The sequence below is a fragment of the Pygocentrus nattereri genome, chromosome 18 (genome assembly GCF_015220715.1).
Source record: "Pygocentrus nattereri isolate fPygNat1 chromosome 18, fPygNat1.pri, whole genome shotgun sequence".
NCBI lineage: Eukaryota > Metazoa > Chordata > Actinopteri > Characiformes > Serrasalmidae > Pygocentrus > Pygocentrus nattereri.
The window spans coordinates 36,804,810-36,824,043 of record NC_051228.1 but is presented as its reverse complement, the minus strand read 5'-3'; the positions used below and the strand labels follow the sequence as shown (position 1 = coordinate 36,824,043).

The 19,234-nt window shown below is 42.2% G+C and overlaps 1 protein-coding gene across 2 annotated transcripts; it reads right to left on the bottom strand.

Annotated features, from left to right (window-relative positions):
- Nucleotides 1–2,400: 2,400 nt before the first annotated feature.
- LOC108423832 (UDP-glucuronosyltransferase 1A3-like) lies at nt 2,401–18,392 on the bottom strand. 2 transcript variants are annotated; one of them, XM_037547411.1, is made up of 3 exons: nt 18,309–18,392; nt 16,477–18,025; nt 2,401–3,069 (listed from the first exon to the last, which is right to left on the bottom strand). In XM_037547411.1, exons 2-3 carry the CDS (start codon nt 18,018–18,020, stop codon nt 3,003–3,005), a joined length of 1,611 nt encoding a protein of 536 aa, XP_037403308.1. In that variant the 5' UTR covers nt 18,021–18,025; nt 18,309–18,392; the 3' UTR covers nt 2,401–3,002. The 2 variants fall into 2 exon arrangements, with proteins under 2 accessions (XP_037403308.1, XP_037403309.1); XM_037547412.1 differs by lacking the exons at nt 16,477–18,025; nt 18,309–18,392 and adding an exon at nt 6,234–6,330 and having other exon boundaries at nt 2,401–4,603.
- Between the last annotated feature and the right edge of the window lie 842 nt (nt 18,393–19,234).

The window sequence follows — 19,234 nt, the reverse complement described above, 5'->3', positions numbered from 1 at the left end:
TAACTGTTCAGAGAGCGATGGCTTGTGAGAAGAAGCTCCTTTGCAGCCTGGATGTCCTGGTCCTCATCTGGCTGAAGCGCCGGCCTGAGGGAAGGAGCTGAAACAGGTGGTGAGAGGGGTCTGTGGAGATCTTCTCTACACAGAAGATTGCAAATGTATTAAGATTCAACTTTACTGTCATTTTGAAAAAGCCGTTTTAACTCATTTCATTTCTAAATGTGTGGATGCAAATATGTCATTCAGAAAAGAGAAACTGTAATATACTGTATACTGTAATAGAATGTGGTCAACATGTGGTCTTGTAAAAATACAGCCAAGTACTGCATTTTAACCCTCTATTGCACGATGTTGCCTCAGGGCAACAAACTCATTTTCCTTACTTTACAATAACTTTACATGTATTTACAGACAACGACAGGATTAACAATAAAGGGAAGAGTTTGAGCAAGACAATAAAAAGCAGTCTTAATTGGCACATGTAACAGCTTTCTGTAACATTTAATATCTTTTTTTTTGTTATGAGAATTTGCAAAAACATGTTTCCTAGAGGCAACATAAGCCAGGTCTCACTACTGCTGCCTTTATATCATTTCTTCTCATTGTTGCGCAATGTTAAATCAATGCAACAAACTCCTAAAAGACCCCTGCACACATTTTTTTTTATTTAATATTGAGGATAAAAAAGAAAACAAGGACCATTTTGTGCAAGAAAAGTGAACTGATTTTTTTAAATTACGCTCACAATGTGTGCAGCAGAGGGTTAAATGTGTAATTATGCTAGATAAGCATTACAGTGCCGTACATTTTAGTTACACATTTGCCAGTTAGTTACTGTGCAGTTTACTGGGCACAACCTTGCAAGTCACTTATCTGATGCTTTGTGTCAAAAGCCAGCTGTAGGGATTCCTGAGGAGGATAAACTCTGACACTTTGAAACTGGTTCAACTTCAAGAACTCCTGAACTCAAAGCACTATTGTTTAACAGAGAGGTCTTATACATTGAGTAAAGTGTGATTACCAGCCAATAAATCCAGCTTTGTAACCTCTTCTTTTTTTCCCCACACATTGTTCAACTGGCTAATACATCTTTTCCCAAAACAGTGTATTTCACAGGAAAACTGCGGTGTGTGAAAGCAAAGCCACAGACCACATAATCATACAAGCCCACTGCTGTTTGGCCGAAGTGGTGGGCTAATAACAATAAACACAAAGACAAACAATTCAGGTCTGTTTCCTGGCCAGTTTCACACACACATGCTGACATGCATGAAGCAGAGTCCCTCCAGACCACCCTGTTTCTGTTTTACTGTGGAAATGGACTCAGAAATGCAAACATGTTGTGATATTTTACTAGCAGAGCTCATTTAATGCCTTTTTACCTGCAGACTGTGAAATGTCAGTAGTCACTGCTTTGTCTGAATAGTGTTAAAACGATGGGTCGTTGTTCTCCAGCGTATATTTTGGTTTGTCCATCTGAATTTTCGTGACTAAATCATAAGGTACATTATTCAGTAATTGCACAAAATAAATGTACATTTGTATTTTATTTATTTAATTGTAAAAGCTCCTTTCAGATGAACCGAGAATGCGTTTTATCTTCATAAACATGTCACTACACGCTCACAATTTACTGCTGAAAGCCAAAAATCTCGGCCGCTCTGTGTTGTTTTCTAAAAGTGATGTTTCCAGAGCAGATCACTGAAGAGACGCCGTCTGTTTATAGTTTAGAGCCCAGATTTGGGGAAAAACGGGTCGACTTTCAGTAGAAAAACAAAGTTCAGCTTCTTTTATTATAAGGGTTTAAAATGACGTCACCGTCTATTAGACTGGAGAGAAGAGCTACAGCCTCACACGACGCCCAGCTTCTGAATGGAGCTTATGGAGTATGAACGTTATGAAGAACATGACCGAGTGCGTTTTGGACCCACCGGTGGTCCCAAGCACTTTAAGAGGCTACCTAGCTGCAAAAAAAATTGTTGGTGGGATCGTCTTGAAATTATGCAAGAATGCATAAAAATAAGGGCTGTTATGAAGTGAGGTACTGTTTAAAATCCATCAGATGTGACTGTAGAGCAGCCATTGGAGTTTCAGTGAGGCAGTCAAGGAATGAGTAAAGGAAATGGGTAGAAAAAAAGGAGGTACAAGAAATCCTGTCCTGTGCCAGCTGCCCCTTATGTGACGTTTTTGGAAGTTGCCAAGAAACAGTTCAGTTTTTCTGCACTTACTGGGTACATTTGCACTGGACATTCAGTCAGCAGTCAAAGGTTTATTGAGAACTTGAGGAGTTCTGACTGGCTCAGAGACAGTAGAACTTGTTTTGACAGGTTTTGGTCTTTAGTTCTGATTATCCCATGTAGACTTGGCTGACAGTCAAGCAGAGAGGAAGGTAATGGAAAAATATTAAGCTGCCATCCAGATTTATTGGGCCTTGATATGAAAAGTGGCATATAATAATACACGTACAAGTTACAGCACTGGCAGAACACAATACAACTTTGTTCACCTGGATATTTCAGAATTTATTGCTAATGTTCCCTCGGGGGAAAGACAGGCAGAGAGTAAATATAACAGTAATGAAAGAACATGTCCACAATATCTACGACAAGTGTGTATTAATCAGTAAATCTGAAGCCATAAGCTGCCCCCACAGCAAAATAAATACAGGATGAATGTTGGTCAAACCTTTAATTGAATAGTCATATTGTTTCTATCTACTGAAGACAATTGTCCACTATTTGACACAGCAATAAAACTGTACAGCTGCAGTGAATATTTTATTGCTTTTGTTAATCTTGATATTAATTTCAAAGATTGTGCATCATTTTCACACCTACAAAATGATAGTAGAGGTCAAATTGCATCATATCAAATGACAAGTAACTTTGTCTGAGCGGTATAAACAACAAACTAATTATTTACCACAGAATAAAACGCAGTTTCGTCCTGCGGTTCTCCAGGATTGCGCTTAATCGGAGTGTAGAGCATTACTGGGAGAACCCTGTTCACTCATTTTTCACTTTTCTTTTCCCACACGCTCTACAACAGACCCATCTAATGAAGGCTACTGTGGTGAATGTCAGCACTGCTGCTGTACTGAGCAGAAACAGAGTCACATCCACTGAGTGGTAGGAGTACCAAGGCATCCTATAGGCCTTTGTGCGCAGGTGAGGGGCTCCTTTATTCCTCATAACATACTCAATCCAGAAGACAGCCGAGTCTAGAGGTTTCACAGGCTGGTCTCTGTGCAGACTGGAGAGTCGCTGCATGTTGGTCCTATAAGAGTCGTCATTGAGAACTTCCAGTAGCATCTGTTCAAACGTTTGGCCATCCAGTTGAGACAACTCGAGAATTTTTGCCGCTCCTCTTGTTTGAATCCGAACAAGATTATCAAGCTGATCAAAAACCAATGGGATGCCGAGCACAGGCACTCCGTGGTAGATGGCCTCCTGGACTCCATTGGTTCCTCCATGGGCTACAAATGCTTTGATCTTTGAGTGTCCCAGGAGGTCGTTCTGTGGCATCCAGTTCACCAGCAGAGTGTTGTTTCCCAGGGTGGAAGGTTTTGGTCCCAGATGCCTCCAGATGACTTTTTGAGGTAGTTTTGCAAACACAGCAGCGATTTCATCTGCTATGTCAGCTGGAAGACTGTCTACCATTGTTCCTAAAGACATGATGATGAAGCCATGTTCTCCTGAACTCTGCACAAAAGCCTCCAGGTCTTCAGGGAGGGGCTTTGCGGGCTTGCACTGGAATCCACCCATGTAGACAACATTGGGCATGGTGGGTCTGGGGAAGTCGAACACGAAGTCAAGCCTCATGAGCCAAATATCAGCCTCCTGGAGGAAGCTGACAATGTCACAGTCTTCATCAAAGTATTTATCACACAGAGCTTTGTAATGTGGCCCAACCACAAATTTTTCTTGGAAGAGAGTCATTGCATAGAAAAGGCTGTTCTTAACTCTTTGGAAGAACGTCATTCGGTCTGAGAGGCCAGTATCTAATATAGGTATGTAGGACAGTGGCGAAGGTGCAATGGCAAAATGACCCTCACCACTGGTGATCCAGCGTGCGTTTAAAACAAGGGGTAATTTCAAATAACGGCCTAAAACAACAGCAGCTGTCATGGCTGGATCAGTAAGAAAAAGATCATATTGTTCGTCTTGAAGCCTCTTAATCAGCTCTTTGTCCTCAATGATTTTGCTCACCGTATTACATGCGACAAGGTGTAAATAGGAGATCACAGGGAAGAAGTTCCACTGAATTTTCAAGAAGGTCAGGACAGACTTCTCACCTCTCTTGAGTTCCATCATTTCATTTAAATGCTCTGTAAGATATTCACCCATGTTTTCAATGCCATCATTCACCGTGATAGTAGTGAACAGTGAGGGGTCTTCTTCAACGTACAAGCTGGAGCTGGGTCTGATCACAGTGATGCTATGACCCTTGGAGTGCAGCGCCTCGATCAGCACCTTCATGTTGACCCAATGACTGCCATGCAAGGGGTAAACCAGAACTTTGCTGCTCTCACAGCTCAGGACGAAGACCGACAATCCCAGAAATAGTCCAACGATGGAGGATTGTCTCTTATGCAAGTTCATTGTACCTTGAAAAAGAAACAGGTTAGTAATAACATTTAAATTCACATTTAGCAGACACTCTTGTCCAGAGCAACTTACAATAAGCAGGATTTAGATAGCTACTGAAAAATTAGTAGTTAGCTACTTTGGAGCTACTTTCCCAAAATTTGTAGCAGCTACAATTTAGCTCCTTTTCCAGAATAGTAGAGTAGGGGCTACTTTCAAAGCGCGACTGTCAGAATGTTTATGAATCTCCACCTGACACACCAAACAGGCCCAAGTGACCGTGTGAACAGGACACTGCATTTAATGATGTGCCAGAAAGAAACACAGATGAAAAGCTGGAAATCTACAAAAAGATCACCAAAAAGTGCAACCAATCAGACTTACAAACCCAAAGGTGTGATCTCCAACAAAACGTAAGACCAAAGGCAATCATTCCAGCTTATTCCCAACAAAAGTAACCGAATATAAACCAGAGAATTTAGTGCAACATGTTGTTTACTCCTGAAAGAAAACTCAAATTTTAATATTTCAGCAAGATACACGGATCAGGCGTAACATTATGACTCACTGTCCACTTTATCAGCTCCACTTACTGTATAGCTGCACTCTGTAGTTCTACAGTTACAGACTGTAGTCCATCTGTTTCTCTGATACTCTGTTACCCTGTTCTTCAGTGGTCAGGACCCCCATGGACCCTCACAGAGCAGGTGCTATTTGGGTGGTGGGTCATTCTCAGCACTGCAGTAACACTGACATGGTGGTGGTGTGTTAGTGTGTGTTGTGCTGGTCTGAGTGGATCAGACACAGCAGTGCTGCTGGAGTTTTTAAACACCTCATTGTCGCTGCTGGACTGAGAATAGTCCACCAACCAAAAATATCCAGCCAACAGAGCTGCTGCAGCTGCACAGCAGAACTATTTTCCTGATATTCGAGAAAAGCAGCTACATCTGAGCTGAAGCTTAAAGTAGAGCGAAGTAAGTCTGAGTTTATTTTTAGCCTGTATTAGCACATCAGCACACACTGAGACATACAGCCAAGATGGTGATAAGGACAAAAAACATTGTGGCTCCCAAGGTGGTTTCATTATTGCTGAAATGACAAAACGGCTCTTCTTAACATTTTGGTTGTGACCCCAGAGTTAAGCCAGAGTTAAGCACGCGCCCGTTTGCTCAAACTGTCCGTGGCTCAGTTAGGATTGTACCGTCACCACCAGCCCAGTTAACGACCGCACTGTGTGGTTCAGGTTTTCCTCGGATTGACTGAAGCCTGTAGCAAAATTGTAGTGAGGATTTTCACTGTAGCTAGAGAAAACTGCAAAAACTACTGCTTCACTACTCCCCCATTCCTGACAATAAGTATTTATGACTTAGACTCTTCATGTGAAACATAAGGTAGATTATTTCCTATGCAACACTATGATGAGCACATGATAGAACTCTGAGATTGTCCAGGTATTTATGTTGATATTCATTAAAAAAAAACACTTAGAACACAAAGCACATACTGTTTATACTTCAAGTTGTTGAAGTCCTTGTTTTTCTCCCTACACTAATCATAAACCAACAAGCCCGTCCTTACCCATACATTTTTTCGACATGTGCAAAATTAGAATGAACTACAATAGAAACAGACAGATAGTTAGATAATTACCTGGGGTAGTATGAATTGCACGAAAATGTGAAAATGAAGTGTGCAAGCTGCAAGTTCAAACTCCAAAATGTGCCTTACTGTTCTGACTGTGATCAGAGATTAAATTAATAATTAACTAAAGCAAATACAAAGCATGCGACATGAATTTCATGGATGAAATGGTGTGCAGGTACGCTATTCATTCACCCACCTTTCTATTTATATGCTCAACATCAGTAATGCACCTGATTTATCTAGGGCCAAATGATAAGAACTGAGATTGCTTCCCATTTCTTGAGGTGTTGAAATTCTAGTCTAGATTTTTGACTCTTAAATGTATTTAGATTCAACCCTACCGTCATTTTGAAACTGCCGTTTTAACTTATTTCATTTACTAATGTGTGCAAAATATACAATATTGTTGATTACTGTAAAATGTTGCTGTCTTGTAAAAATATATGTTAGGAAATCAAAACTCGGCCAGACTCTTGCAGATGAGACAAGTTTACAGTTTAATTACGGCTTTAGAGTATTACAAAGAGCATGGGCATAATAGGCCAGGGTCAACACCAGAAACAAAAGTGGCATTCAGAGAGAATCCAGTAACCGGTCCAAGTTCAAAAACCACAAAAACAGGTCATACACAAATAAGGCCTACAGACAGAATACTCAGTACGCAACATGAGCTGTTGGCAATGCTTCACAGTGTGCTCAACTATAGCCTGGGCTTATATACTAATTAACTGAATACATGAAACTGAAACAGGTGCATAACCGCAAACTCCAACGAGACGGAGCAAAGGACTGAAAATCTTTTGGTTGAAGGCAATGATGGATAATTCATATGATATCCCACTGGTTTATGGGAACTGGAGTTTTCCCAGACAGTCCATTGACTCAAGTGACAACCACCAACCTCATTTCCGGGAATTGCCTGGAGCTGACAAATTGCCGGCCAGACAAAGTCTTTTTAGAATGACCCCTAGGGCATCCGCCAGTATGACACCCATGGGGCCCACCTCGGGAACGAGGGGCTGGCATGTTAGGGTGTAGTTGGTGGAACTCTGCCACCAGACCAGAATCAAGGATGTGCTGGACCACTATCCAGTTATGCTCAGGAACATTCCAGTCCACCAGATACCACAGACGACCTCCTTGCCGCTTGGAGTCCAGCAACCTATACACATTATAGACTGGGGCTCCACTGACTCCTCATCCAGCATGGCCTCATCTGGTGGACCTGGAACAACAAGCTTACGGAGGGAAATTAAATGAGCCTGAGACATTATACTGTTTGGGTATATCGAGTTTATAAGTAACTTCATTAACTCTTTCCTAACCTTTGAATGAACCAATATGTCTGGGCGTAAGTTTTCTGCAATACTCTTCAGACCTGAAGTCCTACTCTGACAGCCACAAGTGGTGCCCAGGTTGGTCGAGGGGGGTGTCGCCCCAACATCACTCAGCCTGGGTCTGATCAACCTGATCACTGATGTGTTGAAGCCCAGACTCTCTTCACTCCTCTTCATCCATTCGATCACAGCCTGAACATTGGTGGTAACACCAGTCCAGGGCTTAAGTGGAGGTTGATACCCTGGCATGCACTGAAAAGAAGTGGTCTCTGTACCAGAGCTAGTGAGAGAGTTCTGAGCAATCTCAGCCCAAAGTAAGAATCGGGTCCATTCAGCCTGGCTGTCATGGCAATAGATTCTGAGGAACTTGCAGAGCTCTTGAGTTATTCTTTCACATTGCCCAATAGACTTGGGATGATAGCCAGAAGTTAGACTTATATTAACACAAAGATGTTAAAAGAAGCCAGACCATTGGCTATATGAGACCAAGGACAAACAGGAACAGGCAAGGGAACCAATTTCCCAACAAAGCCTTTGGAACAGCCAGGATGACCACAACAGTGAACATCAACACCAGTACCGAGCGCTCAATAGCTGTTGGGAATGTGCTTCCTCAGGGTGACCAGAAGTGAAAGACAAATAAGCCCAAGTAATTAAATGATCCCTAAATTCTGTATGTACATCTTATTTTGAAGACAGTGTGGGGGGCTTAAGTGAGCATTCTAGTACCCCATCTATTGCATCATCTACTTCCCATCTAACAGTGGCCAATATGCACTCAGGGGCAATGATGTTCTCAGGTGGATCAAGTATTGTGTAGCACTGCCTCTGCTAACCCAGGCTCAGGAAAGACACTAGAGACAGGAGAAATGTTTGCAGCAGCTATTTTACTATATTTTTCTTTAATCACCAAAGCCGGCCCCTTTCAGTGGCTTTAGAACGAGACTTTTCAGTCCTTTTTTCTAAACTAAGCTTCTCAGCTCTTTTGTCTGCTGCTGCTCATCCCTCTCTCGCTCTCTCTTTATTCCCTCTCTGATCTTTTTAAAAAGTGCCCTCACTGCTGACAACAGATCACCAGCAGCTGGATCTCATTAAGGGCCCCTTGAGCACCTAAACTGAGAGGAAAAGAGCTTGTTGCTCTCCTGCTTAGCCACTGGGATTCAATGTGAGGCAAATTAAAGTCACCTTACCACAAGACTGAAGATAGTGACCAGGAGGCAGGACTTGGCACTCATGCACCATCCCCTACTCCCTTGCTCTTCTCCTCTCCCCGCCATCCTCATGGGGCTTTGTCCTCACTTGGGGTTCGGGACCGTCTTCCTGCTGGCTCTCACGGTCATCATCAGGGTCCTGAGGACAGAGCCATTACACGTACCATCTTTTCTTTGTTGTTGTCGTCGTCGTCGTCGTCGTCGTCGTCTACAACCAGAGGCATGGGAAAGAGCAGCTCCCAGTCCTACATCCAAAACATCTATTTCTACAGCACATGGTGTTTCTGGATCAGGGTGACCAAGAATAGGTGATGAAGTAAATGCCTCAGTTTTAGGGAAGCCATCTCAGCTTATATATTCCACACTAGGCGCTCAGCTGCCCCCTTTAGGAGTGAAGTCAGAGGAGCAGCTAAAGTACTACCATTTCTATAAAGCGACAGTAGAAATTGAATCCTAGAAATTGTTGAGGCTCCTTAATGGTGAGTTATTAACAGCATCAACCCGACCTTGTGATCATCCATAATCACGCTGACTTAAAAATGAATTTTTTTAAATACGAAATTCACATTAACCCATTGATATATAAATGATTCTTCAAAAGTGTCTGGAGTACCTGGTGTATATGCTGATCCTTGGTCTTGAAATTGAGGGACTAAACTAGAATTTCAATGCAGATGTTCAGAGTACGTTTTTGAGTGCATCACTAATGAAAAACGTAGACAGAGGACACTATATACAGTCCAAACAGCATGACCAAGTATTCATAGTGGCCATTGTTAGTCAGTCTTCTACTTGTTACCCTCTTTTATATGGATAAACTTATTTGTGCTACAGAGATCAAGTTTAGTGAATATCTTGGCTCCCCTGAGTTGTTCTAGAGCTGTGGGTACCAAAGGTAATGGATAGGGGTAACAATTTGTGATCTTATTTAGGTCTCTGTAATGCGAGGTCTAAGACCTCCATCGATATTTTCTCCAAAAAAACACCTGCTGACAAGGGTGACATGGACAGGTGGATGAATCTGTTGTAGGGCTTCTTGAATATATTCTTCCATAGCTCTGTTCTCAGATTGAGTGAGAGGAAAAACTCTGGCCTTGGGAAGTTTTCCGCACTCTGAGCTCTATGGCACAAAATATTCAGGTGGAATTTTTGTCTTTTGATGTTGGGGCTGTCTATGGAAGTTGAGTGAACAGATACTTAGGGCTTAAGACACTTCTCAAAATAGTAAGGAGACCAGGAAAGCAACTCCCTATCTGCCATTGAAATAAGGGGGGTCATGCCTCTGTAGCCAGGACAACCCTAAGATGATTGAATAATCAGAGGATTCTGACAAACAGGCTAATATTCTCACTGTGCAAAGCGCTAGCCATTAAATTAACAGGGACAGTTATTTTAGACACCATTCCTGTGTCTAATGGATCCCCACCCAGTGCTGAAAGCTTGAGTGGTTGTGCTGAGGGTCCCACTAGAATCTTGTAGGAAGCTCCCTTTGGCTCCAGAGCTGATCAGGGCTCAAAAGACAAAAGAAGAGAAAGACTAAAGGCAGTTTATCATAACTTGGAGGAGAAAGGACTTTGATACCATCCCCTTGGTGGGAATACTCACCCCATTAGCCAGGGGTCAGTGCCTGAAGCTTATGCAGACAAACCTGTGGTAGCCCATTCTAAGGTTTTGCCCATGAAGGGAGAAACTAAAAATTGAATATATGTCTTGATCACATTGAACAAGGTGGTGAATAACAAAAAAACACAGGGAGGAGTAAGAATTCCTTTGCATTTGTCCATCGAACCGGCTCACTAATGCTTTCGGGAGTAAGTGGGATAGGACGCCATGGAATTATAGGGGCAGCAACTACTGGTGGGGTTTGAGGAGATGCAGCCTGTAACAGGGTTTCCTTACTTCTTTAAGGGAAATCAGATGTGCAACAAACTCATGAAGTAATGCGTCATGTCAACATTTGACCTTGTTTACTCATTGCAGAGGACATGGTTTTAGGATCTGCCGCCTGCATGTTGGCAAAGTATTCTGTTAGGAAAATCAAAACAGATCAGAAACTTGCAGATTGAAAGACAAGCTTGTAGTTTACTAACAGGCCAGGGTCAAAACCAGAGAGCATGATGAACAAAACCAAAGGGACATCCAGAGAGAATCCAGCAACCAATCCAAGCTTGAAAAAACTAAGATCAGTATTGTTCAGAAATTCAACAAAAAGGTCCATAAAAAGGGCAAACACGACCACTCAGTACACAACAGGAACTGATGGCAATAATTCACAGTGTGCTGAACTAATACCTGGGCTCATTTAATAAATGATTACATTTAAAACGAAAGGTGCTTAAACTCAGAACTCCAGTGAGGTGGAGCACTGGAACAATGTGGAACATGGTTTAACGGAGTTGTCTCGAAAATTGAGCAAAGTGTGACTACCAGCCCACAAATCCAGCTTTGTAACCTGTGATGACACTTTGTTCAATTGGCTAATACATCTTTTCCCAAAACAGTTTCTCACAGGAAAATTGACTGAAAAGCCTCACACCATATAATCATACAAGCCCACTCCTGTTCAGCTGAAGTGGTGGGCTTATAACAATAAAGCTGAGATAAACAGTTCTGGTCTGTTTCCTGGCCAGTTTCACACATAAGCTGACATGCAGTCCCTCTAGACCACCTGTGGAAATGTTTCCGTTTTACTGTGGAAATGGACTCAGAAATGCAAACATGTTGTGAATGTGTTTTATGATCATAAACATATTGGCACATGCTTACAATTCACTGCTGAAAGCCAAAAACGTTATTTTATAGTCATGTTGACAATGATATTTTTCTAACAGCTCATTTCATGACTTTTCCTGCAGACTGGAAAATATCAAAAGTCATTGCTTTGTCTGAATAGCGTTAATTTTTTCTCAGAGGATCTTAACTACCTACAGGCGAGTTCTTGGTGGGATTCCACTGAAACTATGCAGGTTTTAAAGCAGTGCTTAACAATAAGGCTCGCTATGAAGCGAGATCCATCCCCCCTTCTCCGTAAGGGTCACGGTGCTGGAGCCTATCCCAGCAGTCTTCGGTCAAACTGAGGTACGCCAAACGATGTTCAGGGTAAGTTTGTTACAGTTTGTCTTAATTTCATTCTACTTGGGGGCAGTCGTGGGCTGGAGGTTAGGGATCTGGCCCTGTGACAGGAAGGTTGCCGGTTCGATCCCCAGGGCCGACAGTCCATGACTGAGGTGTCCTTGAGCAAGACACCTAACCCCCAACTGCTCCCCGGGTGCCGTGGATAGGGCTGCCCACCGCTCCAGGCAAGTGTGCTCACTGCCCCCTAGTTTGTGTGTGTTCACTAGTGTGTATGTGGTGTTTCACTTCACGCATGGGTTAAATGCAGAGGTGGAATTTCCCCGTTTGTGGGATCAAAAAAGTATCACTTAACTTTCCAACCACAGGTACCAACCCCATTACAACTGGCACGAACAGCTCTGCCATCTCTGTACTCCAGTCACCAGATCCTGAGCAACAGAATCTCTCTCTCTGAAATTGCAATATGTGGATCTTTAAATACATACAGTGCCAGATTTTCTTGCACTCTGGCATGTATGGATGAGAGATGAGTAAGAGGGATAGTTATAACATCTAGCACATGATAAACCTTTGCTCCAGTAGTTTGAGATATTGCTGTTTATTTTTAAATATTAGAGTAAAAGCTGGGCTAAAGGAGGCTTTTCACCCGGGCTCCTTCTGAGCATCTCATATTTTCATTAGTTAACTGTGCTATTGTTGACATAAATGAAGTTAATATCTACTTCTGTCATTACGGCTTGTATGAACCTTGTTAGTCATATTCCTTTCATCTGTGCCTCCCATACACTTGTCAACAGACACCGCTGGAATTTGGAAAATATTCCAGTCATGCTTTCGTACCAGTAGGTCTGCTATTTCACAAGGCCACAACATCAACTGATGAGACTGATCAAGTCAGGAAGCTTCTCAGACAGCAGAAGTGAAGCAGTCGCTCCACATTGGGCTAAAGGCCATCGCACACCGGACGGACCGCAGCGCAGTGTTGCGTATTATGCAACAGTTAGTTCCAGCCATGCAAGCTGATTGGTTGAGAAGCGTTCTAACTGCTGTTATTTCACCATAACATCACAGCGTTTTCATAAACATCATCAACCTGCTGAGACACCGTTGCTAAGCAACGGCTTTGACAGCTGTTGGAGACGCTCAAGCTATTTAAATGTTTATCGTTTTTGACCGACAGCCGATTTGGTCCGACTCTGACGAGACGACGCTAAATTCCCAAACCGTCGTCACCACTGAGCAGCTTTTCAGTCGGCAGCTGTGACAGAAGAACAGCTGAACAACCTGGAATCAGCCAGAAATGAACCCAACACCATTCGCCAAACTAAACGGGCTGTAAGAAGCTTCACAGACCGGCTGGAACAAAACAACATTAATACTGATCTGGAGAAACTGACCAAACTGAGCTGAACCTGATATTGGCTCAGTTTTATGGCTCAGTCTGAACTTCAAAAGGCGGGGCTTACAGCAGACTGAGCAGAGAGTGGGCGGAGCTCATTACTCTGACATAGCAACAAACTGCTTGGTAGCCTTTTATGCTCCTTGGAACCACCGATGGTTCCAAAATGCGCTTCGTCATGTTCTCCATAACGTTCATATTCCATAAGCTCCATTCAGAAGCTGGGTGTCGTATGAGGCTGTAGCTCTTCTCTCCAGTCTAATAGACGGTGACGTCATTTTAAACCCTTATAATAAAAGAAGCTGAACTTTGTTTTTCTACTGAAAGTCGACCTGTTTTTCCCCAAATCTGGGCTCTAAACTATAAACAGACGGCGTCTCTTCAGTGATCTGCTCTGGAAACATCACTTTTAGAGAACAACACAAAGAGCGGCAGAGATTTTTGGCTTTCAGCAGGAAATTGTAAGCAGATAGTGATATGTGGAGATCATAAAACACGGTCTGATAATTTGTTTTTACAAATAAATAAATAAATAAATAAAAATTGACATTTATTTCATGCAGTTACTGAATAATTTGCCTTATGATTTAGTCATGAACATTCCGGTGGAAAAAGCAAAATATACCCACGAGCATAAGAGGTTAAGGAACTATAATTTGGAGGAAGGAACTGAACATTAAAACATTAAACCGCCAGTTTATTCATTTCTTACTGTATTTATTTAACTGTTGTATAAAAGCAGTAGATGCACTCAAGGTCTTGTGTCATCACCAATAACATCACGACTCTGATGACTCCCTTTCGTGTTCTATTGCTTAAGCTTCATGTAGCTGAATGCTGAAGTTGAACACCAGGTTCAAGTTCATTGTTACACTCCGCTTATATAAATTGAGTGAAAGTGTGTTTAGCATCCCTCCTCACACTTCTCTTACATCTTCACACACTGGCTATTTTTGAGCTGGTAGATACAGTACTGTGTGAAAGTTTTAGGTATTTTATATATATATATATATATATATATATATATATATATATATATATATATATATATATATATATATATATATATATATATATATATATATATATATATATATATATATATATATATAAATAAATATAAATAAAATAAATAAAATAAATAAACATGAATAGTGATTTTCTAGATGTTAGTGTTCCTGCATGTTTGTGTGACCCAAGAACTTCTTGAACATAAAAACAATAAAAAGTAACATTTGAATTATGAATACGACTTTATTCTAATGTATATTGTGATAAACTCACTGCTGAGGTCGACTGTTTAAACATTTGCTTAGATGTCTAAAACTTTCACTCAGTGCTGTGTGTCTGGTTTATTTTTTACTATCCAAGCTACAGTTGTTGATTCACCGTCAGGAGAAATGCTAGTTAGAATCTATAGTTATAGTCTATAAACTACAGCTACACAAAGCAATGACGACCAGGGCCCAGTTTCCCAAACACATCTCAACTGCTAAACAGTGTTCAATGTGATGCTCGCTCTGCCAATCAAAATCATCTGAACATCTCAACTCAAATGATCAAAGCAAATGAAAAGCGCTGAAACGTTACTGGGACAAGCATCCGTGCATCAGGTATATAACCAGATCAGGGCGCTGGCAGAACACAATACGGATCTTCTAACCTGGATGCTTTTCAATTTCGTGAGAATGATCCTTCAGTAGAAACGACAGACGTGTTCGCTGTTACATCCCAATTTTATAATAATGTGAAGTACAGAAAGACAGTAAATATGAAGATTGTATAATCTGTATCAGTTGTATAATCAGTTTTCAAATCAGAATACAAGTTATGAGCAAAATAAAGACCGGATGAATGGAGGTACAGCCTTTAAATTAGACATTATCAATTTCATTAAGGGGGCAGTCGTGGGCTGGAGGTTAGGGAACCAGCCCCGTTACCGGAAGGTTGCCGGTTCGATCCCCAGAGCCGACAGCACATGACTGAGGTGTCCTTGAGCAAGACACCTAACCCTCAACTGCTCCCTGGGTACCGTGGATAGGGCTGCCCACTGCTCTGGGCAAGTGTGCTCACTGCCCCCTAGTGTGCATGTGTGTGGGTTCACTAGTGTGCATGTGTGTGGGTGTAAACACAGTGACAAATGGTTGTTAATTCTAAATTCACTACCTGCTGGAGGTGATTGTTGCATATGACAATGGTAAACTTTCACAGCTGGGAGTTCATTTTTAGTTAATCCTGATTTCAAAGATTTTACATGACAGATGTAATAATAAAAGTGTTAATTTAGTCAATTTTCCCAGATTTCCATAGTTTAATTTGTTGTCTGCAGAATAAAATGCAGTTTCGTCCTGTGGTTCTCCAGGATTGCGCTTAATCGGAGTCGTAAGATTGTGAAAATGGAAAAAATGTCCTTTGTGGTGTTAAAAAAAAAAAAAAAAAAAAAAAGTCCAAAAGAAGTTTTGCCAGTTTATTGGGGAAAAAAAAATGCTGGACAAAAAAGTTTATGATAAAGAAGGAAATATGAAAAATAGAAAATCAAGACAAAAAGTGCTGAATATGAAAAGTTTAACAAAAGGTGAATAAAAATGAAAAAACAGGCTTGAGAGCCTTTAGGGCACCTGTCACCCCAGTAAACCTGAGCGTGGACTCTGGTTCGCTCTCTCACCCAAGACAGAGTTCCCGCTTATCTCTCTGAGTCTCATCTCTCTGTGCTCCTGTTCGAAATGACCCTTAAGGTTTTACCAAAAGAATTTATAACAGCCCTGCGTATCTGATGTGACCTTCACCCAATCAGCCTACAGATGAACGACCCAACTACACTGAGGAAACATACACTGTAATACAACTAAGGACATCGTAATACCTGATTTTTATACTACCTAAAGCTGAAGATGACATGTAAATCAATTGAGGTGAAAGGTGTGTGTGTGTGTGTGTGTGTGTGAGAGAGAGTTGAAGAGCCTGACTGATAGCTCCCTTGAACCCAACAACCTTGACCATCACAGATAAGCTCTAGGCACAAAAGAACATCCACACACACACACACACTAACTTCTGTAATGATTATCTCTGATTCTTTAAAATATCATTTCATAACCTATGGAAGGGCAAGATCCCCAGATCGCTTACAGAGTGTAGAGCATTACTGGGAGAACCCTGTTCACTCATTTTTCACTTTTCTTTTCCCACACGCTCTACAACAGACCCATCTAATGAAGGCTACTGTGGTGAATGTCAGCACTGCTGCTGTACTGAGCAGAAACAGAGTCACATCCACTGAGTGGTAGGAGTACCAAGGCATCCTATAGGCCTTTGTGCGCAGGTGAGGGGCTCCTTTATTCCTCATAACATACTCAATCCAGAAGACAGCCGAGTCTAGAGGTTTCACAGGCTGGTCTCTGTGCAGACTGGAGAGTCGCTGCATGTTGGTCCTATAAGAGTCGTCATTGAGAACTTCCAGTAGCATCTGTTCAAAAGTTTGGCCATCCAGTTGAGACAACTCGAGAATTTTTGCCGCTCCTTTTGCTTGGATCCGCATAAGGTTATCAAACTGATCAAAGAACAGTGGGATGCCAAGCACAGGCACTCCATGGTAGATGGCCTCCTGGACTCCATTGGTTCCTCCATGGGCAACAAATGCCTTGATCTTCGAGTGTCCCAGGAGGTTGTTCTGTGGCATCCAGTTCACCAGCAGAGTGTTGTTTCCCAGGGTGGAAGGTTTTGGTCCCAGATGCCTCCAGATGACTTTTTGAGGTAGTTTGGCGAAAACAGCAGCAATTTCATCTGCTGTGTCAGCTGGAAGACTGTCTACTAAAGTTCCCAAGGACATAATGATGAAGCCATGTTCTCCTGAACTCTGCACAAAAGCCTCCAGGTCTTCAGGGAGGGGCTTTGCGGGCTTGCACTGGAATCCACCCATGTAGACAACATTGGGCATGGTGGGTCTGGGGAAGTCGAACACGAAGTCAAGCCTCATGAGCCAAATATCAGCCTCCTGGAGGAAGCTGACAATGTCACAGTCTTCATCAAAGTATTTATCACACAGAGCTTTGTAATGTGGTCCAACCACAAATTTTTCTTGGAAGAGAGTCACTGCATAGAAAAGGCTGTTCTTAACTCTTTGGAAAAACGTCATTTGGTCTGAGAGGCCAGAACCTGGTACAGGTATGTAGGACAGTGGCGAAGGTGCAATGGCAAAATGACCCTCACCACTGGTGATCCAGCGTGCGTTTAAAACAAGGGGTAATTTCAAATAACGGCCTAAAACAACACCAGCTGTCATGGCTGGATCAGTAAGAAAAAGATCATATTGTTCGTCTTGAAGCCTCTTAATCAGCTCTTTGTCCTCAATAATCTTACTCATTGTATTACACGAGAGATAGTGTGCATGGGAGATCATATAGAAGAAGTCCACCTGAACTTTCAAGAAGGTCAGGATTGATGCCTCACCTCTCTGGATTTTCATCATGTTACTTAAATACTCCACAAAAAATCCACCCACATCGTCAATGCCATCAATGCCATCATTCACTGTGATAGTCGTGAACAGTGAGGGCTCTTCTTTTAGGTACAAGCTGGAGCTGGATCTGATCACAGTGATGTTATGACCCTTGGAGTGCAGCGCCTCGATCAGCACCTTCATGTTGACCCAATGACTGCCGTCCACTGGATAAACCAGAACTTTGCTGCTCTCACAGCTCAGGACGAAGACCGACAATGCCAGAAATAGTCCAACGATGGAGGATTGTCTCTTATGCAAAACGGAGTTCATTGTACCTTTAAAAAGAAACAGGTTAGTAAAGTATTTATGAATTTGAATGTTCATATAAAACAATAGATTATTTCCTATATAATATTATGATGTGCACATTATAGAACTGAGATTGTCCATGCATTTGATTCATATTCATTAAACTCTTACAACACTAAACCCACTCTGCGATACTTCAGGTGGTCTCCCATTCCATCACAAATTATTCTAGCACACCTAACCTCATCGGTACATTTACAACGTACGCGAATTTAGAATTAACTGCAATAGAAACGTAGTTATAAATACCTTGGCTGGTGTGACGCACATGAAAGATGAAATTGAAGCGCTCAAGCTGACTGAACCAGCCGACTGAGTTCACAGTCCAAAATGTGCCATGCTGTTCTGACCGCTATCAGAGAAGAAATCAATCATTAACTAAAGCAAAACACAAAGCACATGGGCCATGAATGTCCTGCTGTGAAGTGGCATTCATTTATCCACCCATTAATTTATCAGCATCAGTAATGGATCTGACTGGTCCGGAGGAAATGATGAGAACTGAGATTGCTTCTCATTTCTTGGGAGGGTTGAAATTCGAGTCTGAGCTAGTCAAGACCAACACGTGGACAAATTAAGCCCAAGTCAAGAACAGAGCACTACGTTAGCCTGAAGTCCAGAGTGTGTGTAAAGTGTGACCAGAAGGCAGATGCGGGCGGTTAAAGCACAAAAAGCACAGTTTTACTTGGGTAGATGCAGAGAGGAGTCAGGAACCAGGCATGGGTCAAATCCAGGACAAGGGCAAGGCGAGGCAGAACCCAAAAGACAGGCGGAGAGTCACAACCAAAACAAACCAACCAGGCAACGGTACAAAGGGAGAGTCCAAAATCAGGTCAGCACAGGAAAAGCGCTCAGTAAGTCTCAATGTGCTCAACTAAAGCCCAGGTTTTTATACTACTCTAACCCCACACACGGCACTAAAACACAGCTGTGGATGATCAGAAGTCAGGCGACCCAGATCGCTGAGAGCATGATGGTGCTGTGTCCGTCGTCAGGTGACCTCGCAGAGGATTTTGGGAAATGGAGTTCCGTCTGCGGAGAGGTTGTAGGGGTGACTGAATAACATAATGAGGGTGTCTGGGTCCACATCAACCTGTAGAAGGTTCACAGGGAACCTGAACATCAAATTGAGTGATTTCCATAACTTTATTATAAAGTTAGTTCCAACCAGTGAC